This window comes from Mytilus edulis, chromosome 7, assembly GCF_963676685.1.
Source record: "Mytilus edulis chromosome 7, xbMytEdul2.2, whole genome shotgun sequence".
Lineage (NCBI taxonomy): Eukaryota > Metazoa > Mollusca > Bivalvia > Mytilida > Mytilidae > Mytilus > Mytilus edulis.
The window spans coordinates 92,550,536-92,559,910 of record NC_092350.1 but is presented as its reverse complement, the minus strand read 5'-3'; the positions used below and the strand labels follow the sequence as shown (position 1 = coordinate 92,559,910).

The 9,375-nt window shown below is 32.9% G+C and overlaps 1 protein-coding gene across 1 annotated transcript; it reads left to right on the top strand.

The window, feature by feature from the left end:
• The first annotated feature begins 341 nt into the window (after positions 1-341).
• Positions 342-8,963, top strand: LOC139529675 (uncharacterized). Its single transcript, XM_071325519.1, has 4 exons — positions 342-610; positions 1,367-1,423; positions 5,965-5,997; positions 8,424-8,963. The coding sequence occupies exons 1-4, from the start codon at positions 481-483 to the stop codon at positions 8,525-8,527; spliced, it is 324 nt and encodes a 107-aa protein (XP_071181620.1). The 5' UTR covers positions 342-480; the 3' UTR covers positions 8,528-8,963.
• Positions 8,964-9,375: the final 412 nt, after the last annotated feature.

The window sequence follows — 9,375 nt, the reverse complement described above, 5'->3', positions numbered from 1 at the left end:
AGCGTAAATATTTTGTGCCATGCATTATCTTTATTTTTGAGTGTAAATTCACATCACTATAAGACGTGTCACGGTACTTATCTATCATAAATTCATGTATTTGGTTTTGATGTCATATTTGTTATTCTCATAGGATTTTGTCTAATGATTAGTCCGTTTCTGTGTGTGTTACATTTTAATGTTGTGTCGTTGTTTTCCTCTTATATTTAATGCGTTTCCCTCAGTTTTAGTTTGTTACTCTGTTTTTGTTTTTTGTTCATTGATTTATGAGTTTTGAACAGCAGTTAACTACTGTTGCCTTTATTTAACAATGTGTCGTTTGTCGTAACAGGTTACATAAGTGAGATTACAGTGGTACATAATGCCTTCATCAAACCATCGGTGTCTGCACACGTCCAAATCTCAATACCAAAAGTTGGTTACAATACACAAAACATCTGCATACAAAAATGTAGATTTGGATTTCAGTATGTTGCTGCTATGTTTTACCGTGACAACACTTCATGTTTTATGATCAAAGACACTTCAGATGATTTTTATGCTGAACACATTGTGTATATATTGAGGACAAACGATAATATAACTTCCATTGTAAAAGAGAAGGGGCGATGTAAGTAGATAGTATATGTTAATTGCAAATCATTTATACGATGTGTTGGTAGATCAACTCGCAGACGATATTTTTTAGTGGTCTTAGGTCTTTACATAAAAGTATAGTCTATTAGTTGTACCGATAGTGGATTCACATTTCGAGTAGTGTATGCATAGTAGTAGACACTAAGGGGAATTCCGTTCTGAATTTTCCTCGGATTTTAGTATTTTTGTATTTTCACTTATAACTTAATAACACACTCGATTTCGCTCATTATGGAGTTCATACGATTCATTTCCCTCATTAAGGAGTTTACACGATTTATTTCCCTCATTCTGGAGTTCATACGATTCATTTCTCTCATTATGGAGTTCATACGATTCATTTCCCTCATTATGGAGTTCATACGATTCATTTCCCTCATTATGGAGTTCATATGATTAATATCTCTCATTATGGAGTTCATACGATTCATTTCTCTCATTATGGAGTTCATACGATTCATTTCGCTCAGTATGGAGTTCATACGATTCATTTGGTTTTTGTTTGTTGCTATGATTTGTCTCGATTTCGAGGTTTAAGTCTCGATAAACTACTGTTGTCTATATTAGGCCCCTCCCCCGCAAAAAAAACCCGGCATGTTGCTAATCATTCTAGGGTGAAAATAAGGTCGACAAATGGATCATATCAAGGACACCGATTTAAGCCAAGAAAGACATATTGTTTTTCAAGTTTTTAAGAAGAATTAACTGATATTTCTTATTTCTGTTTCAGCAAGAATCACGATAATTAAACCAACAGAACAATATATAAAGACGAACACATTTTCATGTGAGTAAAACGAATAAAAAAGTTGATTATCATTTTTAAACATAAGACGGATATTATACTTTATATTACGGGATGAAACCGGAAGTATATCAACTTTAAAACATATTTTTGTCGTTCCATATGATATTAAATAATGATTTACAATATCAATTCAACTAATAAATCAAAACGTAATGCCAATTAATTAAGCGCCTGGTATGAGATGAAGGCATGATATCAAAATGATATGATACTATAGTTTAAAGAACCGAAACAGATATTCCAAAAATCATCGGTGCAATAATGTATAATATTTGATATGAAACAAAACTCCAGTTGAATGTCACTTGGAAAGTAAAATTTGTAAGCTTTTTAATATATTACGGAGGGATAAATTGTAATTTGTTAAAAATCACTCTGATTCAACATGTTCAAAGAAATAAATCAACAAATAATCGGCCTTCCCATGGGAACTAACTTGTTCCATTATTCATATGAGGCTGACTTCAAACAGGAACTATTTTGGGAGAAAGGAAATAAGTTAGCAGTATACCTAACTTCACTCCCTTTCCGCTAAATAAATAACATTCTCTCAATCAGACATGGAGTAATACTAATTTGTAATTGAAATGCATTGTAATGCATTACATGTTTCCAAGTAATTACATGTAATGTGTAATGTGGCAATTTTTGTCATTTAATGCATTACCTGAAAAAATAGTTGTGTTATTTCAAACATTACATTGCATTACATGGCATTATTTTGTTCACATACTATATAAAAATCTTTAACATAATGTTTGAGATTCAGCTAAAGCAGATTTGTGTATTAATTAAGAACATAATCATTTGTAGTCCGAGATAAATGAATAGATTAATGCCCGATTTATATAATTCCAAGGCCGTCAGTCGGCATCAGAAGCGACGAAGCAGCGCATTTATTTTGGGTGGGCAAATATTCTCTTTTCGATATGGGACGAGCTCTGACGTTGGACGTCAGAGTAATCTCGGACTAAATCATTTGGATAGTATTTTGTTTTTATTTGAAAAGCATCACTGTAAAAGTATTTTTGTAAAAGTATTTAATTTTTGTTCAACCATCAATGGATACCTTATCATGATTAAATAACAGGAACATGGACTTTTGGCATAAAACACTAATAAATATAGGAAGATGTGGTGTGAGGGCATAAAATACTAATAAGTTTGTTTTACAATCAATCTTTCCACCACTTTGAGTCTTGGTCATAAATTAATCTATTTGTTCATATTTACTTAGGAAAGACAGTCGCAGTAAATATTTTTGATTGGAATTAAATGAACAAATGTATATTTATAAAAGTAAAGTAAACTTTAGTTAGATTAAATATTAAACCTCCTCCTTTTTTAGAGATAAAACAGAGATATATACCTTGAAATCCTTATGATTTTAAAATGTAGTAGTTGTATTGAAAAGACATTTTACTTGATATATATACTTAAATTTTAATGTGTATAAGGAACAGTTATTGCATGTGCTATAATCTTTTGTGACTTCATGTTATTTTTTAAATGTTTTGATTTTTTCTCCTCTTAATATTAACATTCACCAATGTAATGTGTAATACAATGCATTACTTTGCAAAAGTCATAATGCATTACTTAGATAAAAAAAAAATGAAAACAACACGTTTAATAATTTCAATGCGTCCGAAGCGCTTTTCTGGATTTACCTTCATCTGGAACGCTCAAAGTCAAACATTTGTAATCCGAGGATGTATAAGTACCGAAACCGTTGAAGAGCTATATATTAAAAATACCCAAGATTGATAGCCAAATTCATTTAAAGTCAAGCCTGAGGGAGTTGAAACCTTAGTTTCTTAATGATTTCAAAATTTATAAATGCATGTAATTGTAATTGTAATTTAATGCATGGTTTTGTCAAATTAATTGTAATATAATGCATTATATTGCAATTAAATTCGCCCCAGGCCTGCTCTTAATAAAAAAAATCAAAATTTAGTTACTATCTTGAACACATCTTTCCCATCGAACTTGAGTTGAAGAATAGAACAGATACATTTAAGTCTGCCTGACATCTTGACATGTTCATCTAAAAATTGACAAGAATGATCGGATGAAAAACAATTTACGACAAGAGAGGGTTTTTCTTTTCTATGTAACATCATTCCAGCAGCGCCTGCATATGGAGAATATACATCACAGTTAATACGATATTCCAGGGCTGGAATTTCCTATCATGATTTCCTGATATAGGGTTGCTGCTCACTAAAAGAGGGACGAAAGATACCAAAGGGACAGTCAAATCTATCAAACTAAGAGTTTCAAGTGATGAAGTTGAAATCGTCTCTTCGTTAATGTTACAGACGCCATCACGAATTGTTTGACCTTTAATGGAATACTGGTGACGGCGGATATGTTCCAGTTGTTGCAACTACAATCCGGTCCCCTTTTCCCGAAAATGGTTTACAAAATTGGACTTATCACCGGATTTGTACTAACATGAGCAACACGACGGGTGCCACATGAGCAGCAGAATTTTCTTACCCTTCCTGTGCACTAGAGATCATCTCCTGTTTTTGTTCCGTCTTTTTTTTTTATGTTGTGATTTGAGTTATGTTATGTGTATGTTTGACTTTTGTTTTTTAGTAACATTTGGTGTTGTCAGTTTATTTCAGAATTACGAGTTTGAATAACAATTTTGTATCCTTTACTTCTCTTTATGATTATTTCATTTCATCAATGATACAAGTAAGACCAGACTCAAGTTTTATGAATATGAAAATAAGAAGATTTGGTGTGATTGCCAATAAGAAAGATTTCCGCAATACACTATAGATCTCCCTAAACCGTTCAACAATGGAAAAACTCAACCGCAAGTCTTTTCCGAAACGTATATTGATAAAAACCATTCGCATAATTGGTTGAAGAGGTCACACACTTCCATTTCTAAGGTTTCATAGACCCCTTTTGAAATTCACCATGCAGTTCGTTACTTAATTTGATATTGTTTAAAATACAACAATAACATCAACGGGGACAAATTTTACTTCATTAGATGTATATTTCGACACTTAATGTCCCTTTCGTGATGCGCGATGCCAAAATCCTAAAGAAAATCCTAACCCTTATACAAGTAAGAGAGCGCTGAATAACGTAAAACATATAGTTCATTAAATTGAGCATGCACATCTTTAACGCTTGATAGATAAATAGAATAACACCACTTGTGTGGCTTTCGGAAAACAAACAGCGGAGACGAACTGAATGTACGTGAATGTGCGCGGGTAGTTTGGTGCACAATTATTTGCCCAAGATATATGAAATAAAACATGGTTTCATTGCTCATACACTTCCTATTTTATTTTGGCCTTTTTAACTACATTTTATTCAGGCGTTACTGATGGTAATTTTGTAGACGAAACACGCGGTCTCGTAACCAAACTTTAAGCCTAGTATCGATGATGAGTTTAATATAATTTAAATGAGCCGAAATAGTTGTTTTCTCAATAACTCAATATGTAGACACATCCTGAGGTAATATCATGTGACAAGTTTAGCTTTCAGATCTTATGTTGTTGTATCATGTACGTTAAAATTACAAAAGGTCTTTTTTTCCAAAGAAGACCCACAAATACAGACCGGAAACACTATACCACTTCCTTCATACAAATGTTAATAACGAAAAATTGATTTTTTCCCAAATTCGTTAGACATATCTTCACTACTATTTCTGTTTGTTTTGATCACCCATTTTCATACATTTCAGAGGATTATCTAGCTATAAAACCAGGTTTAATCCTCTATTTTCTACAGAATTCATGTACCAAGTCAGGAATATGATAGTTGTTTACCAATCGTTTGAATTGATTTGAATAAAATTGAGAATGGAAATGGGGAATGTGCCAAAGAGACAACAACCCGACCATAGAAAAAAACAACAGCAGAAGGTCACCAACAGGTCTTCAATGTAGAGAGAAATTCCCGCACCCGGAGGCGTCCTTCAACTGGCCCCTAAACAAATATATACTAGTTCAGTGATAATGAACGCCATACTAATTTCCAAATCGTACACAAGAAACTAAAATTAAAATAATACAAGACTAACAAAGGCCAGAGGCTCCTGACTTGGGACAGGCGCAAAAATGCGGCGGGGTTAAACATGTTTGTGAGATCTCAACCCTCCCCCTATACCTCTAGCCAATGTAGAAAAGTAAACGCATAACAATACGCATTAAAATTCAGTTCAAGAGAAGGCCGAGTCTGATGTCAGAGATGTAACCAAAGAAAATAAACAAAATGACAATAATACATAAGACTACTAGCAGTTAACTGACATGCCAGCTCCAGACTTCAATTAAACTGACTGAAAGATTATGATTTCATCATATGAACATCAGGCACAATCCTTCCCATTAGGGGTTTAGTATCATACCATCATAACATATATGAGAAGAACATAACCCGTGTCATGACAACAACTGGTTTTTGAATAAATGTGTTTAGTTCCGATGCAAAGACCCTATAAGTTTGTTAGTTGTAAATGTTTTCGTTTTTTGTAGGTTTTGACACATCCTTACCGACTACAACTCAAGGTAATTTTGGCTAACGTAAAAACAGTACAAAAATACAGAAATAGGCTAAACGTACCTTTATTACGACTATTTGTGGTTGAAAAATGGCAAGGAAATACAGAACCAGTTCATTAACATGACATATATGTATATGTTCCAAACCGTATGAGTATTTGGACCGTACGCGTACGGTCTGGACCGTATGCGTACTTTTTCAAAAGACTCATACGGTCGTACCGTACGCGTACGGTCTGACTAACATTAAGAAGGTTGTCAAGTTTATTAGATACAAATGCATATAACAAATCAACATAACTTAACTCCCAAAGAAATATAAAAAGTTCAATTGTAATTTAAATAAAAACTTTATATTTTAATTATTAAAAAAATGCACGCTAATCAAATCTGTTAATCTCTTGTATTTAGCATGTTGATCAGTAATACGTTCACTGAAATTAAAGATATCGGAAGTAAACATAACGTGGCAGGACAATTGTTTTAGAATATTTAGCAATTTTATAAAAAAAAAAAAATGCAAATGCAAAGGTTCATACATGAACTGCATATATGTAAATGTAAAAAATATCACGTTACTCGTGATATCAAAGTGTCACCTTGGGCGAGAGTACCAAAATAAGATTCAGATATACAATTAAACAAAAAAAAATAATTGCAATTGTTCGTTTGTTCATTTTATCCATCTAATTGTAATAATAACAATTTGTAAAACTAAAATAAAGATAGTAATTAATGTTTACTAGAAGTGGGACATTTAAAAACGTATCGTATCCGTATCTGATACGTTGACGTATATGAACGTATATATAGGTTATTGCGTACAATTGATTATTTATGTGTTTAGAAAGTACATGTTTATATGGGGTTTTGTTTTTTTGTTTTTTGTTTGTTAGATGTCTTTCGGTCATTAGCACACTTTTTTATTACACGATAGTTTTCAATCAATTTATGTTTACTCGTTTATAACTTAACACTCGATACTTAAACCTTGAATCATCACTTTTCAGACATAAATTTAAATATAAACCCTGAAAATGCTAATGATTGGGTAAAAAACTGTGATAAAAATTGCGAAGACAGGGAAAAGAGAGGGAACAAAAGGGGAAAGGGTGATGACAATTTTTGTTCCCTTTCATTTTTAATGTTTGAAAAAAACTATTGCCTGCTAATAAATAAATATATTATTATTGGTATCAGTCATTAATCCGACTCTGCTGATGTTAAATGGTTCAGTCCCCATTTCTCAGCAAATTTAAAGTGCGGGTATAAATATTGTGAACGTTAAAAGTTATCAAAGGTACCAGGATTATAATTGAATACACCAGACTCGCGTTTCGTCTACATAAGACTCATCAGTGACGCTCAGATCAAAACAGTTATCAAGCCAAAAAAGTACCTTTATTAGTTTTATAATTCAACTTTACGCCTACTTTATTGTTTTTCTGTTTGTCTTTTTCATTTTTAGCCATGGCGTTGTCAGTTTGTTTTAGATTTATGAGTTTGACTGTCCCTTTGGTATCTTTCGTCCCTCTTTTATTCTACTGATTTAAATATCGAGTGTTAAAAAACATATACAAGTATATGAATTGATACGAAAAACACGTGATTGTTAAAAAAAATGTGTGTAAATGTTAGCTTCTGTTTTCATAGTTGTGTTACTACTGGACGTTAAGCAACTAACAATCAATCAATCAAAATTGTGCTATAGGTAAGTGTGAATATGTATCGTAATGTCATCGTCCTTTCACTATGTTTTCCAACTCTTTGGCATATTCTCTCGATTTGCTATATGTATTTTAACAATAAACGATAGATACGTTCAGATACGTCAACGTATCAGATACAGATACGATACGTCTTTAAATGTCCCCCTTCTGTTTAAATGTAACCCATATGGTCCAATAACATGTATGGTCAGTTCGTACTGGACCATACGCGTATACTCATACGGTCCGACCGTACACGTATGGTCGGACCGTATACGAGTATACGTTCACGGTCCGGACCGTACGCGTACGGTCCAAATACTCATATGGTCTGGAACATATAAATTAATATTCCGTTCTCGGTGAAAAAAGACAAGTTAAAAAAAAAGTACAAAAATAATGAATGTGCATGTAAACTCAAAACAAAAGATATAACGTTTAACCAAAAAGAGAATTTTTATTCAAACTATAAATTAGACAATTAATGTTTTTCGATAAATTGAGCATACTATAAGTAAATTGCTGTTTTAATTAAGTAATCTCTTATGTCTTATGGTAGCCTGCAAATAATGAAATTCTTTTGTGGGTTGTGTCAGTTGTTGCGATGACAACAACAATATAGTCCAACAATGACAGACAGACGTACAGGACATTCACATTAAACCCTATTCAACTTTGTAGCAAGGGGTATAGTTAATTTAATTCTTATTTATTTCTTTGTAGAACCTGAATGTGACTGCAGCAGTCAGTGCTTGTCATTACAAATACTCAACACCACACAAAATTTCCTGCCATTACAAAGACTTGATAAAAAGACGCTATCATGATTTCGTAGGAAGCATACATGTGCCGACGATAATAGGATCTCATCGTTCGCGATTGGACTTTCTGCTGGCGTATTTCTGGCATTAGTATGCATACCATTGTTTTGTTAGATGTTTTTACATATTGCATAGGACATTCGAAAATTAGATTAGGAGTTGCAACATGTTCAAAGACGTATAGGTTGAGAAGATGTTAATTCTAAGTCCATGTACATTTCAACGTCTTGGAATATCCATCGTGTAACCATGATATTTGTAGTTATAACTATGTCATAACTAAGAAGAATGCTTTATTTTCATTGATGTATGGGAAAGTCGAAAACTCATGGACAAATATAGTGTTTGTGAAAGCTGTGTATATAAATGAAAGAAAAAAAAACTGGACATGTTTATCATCCAGATCATCTTATGACCTTAGGACAAATAAACTCATCATAGATACCGGGATTAAATTTTATATATACGCCAGACGCACTTATAATTTTGACTGCTCATTTAGTTATGACGCCTTGCAAGGTTTTTTAAAAACTTTTTTGTGACGCCTTCCTTGGACTAACTGCTCATCATATTACTTTTTGTTTTGCACAAAATTAAATTTATGGTGGGATTCGATGTATTTTTATGCACGAGGGGACAATATACCTGGTGCATATTTTAACTCCCTCGGGCAAAGTTGACCTAAGATACATTTGGCCATCTTTAGGTCCGTTTTGATCGAATACCTCTCCGAACTTTTAAGTCTATACCTGGCTTTCAATCATTCGGCTTTCACTGTTCCTGGTGAAAGTAAATCAGACAATCGCTTGTGGACGCATAAAACTTATAACATGTTGTTTTCATATTTTGGATAG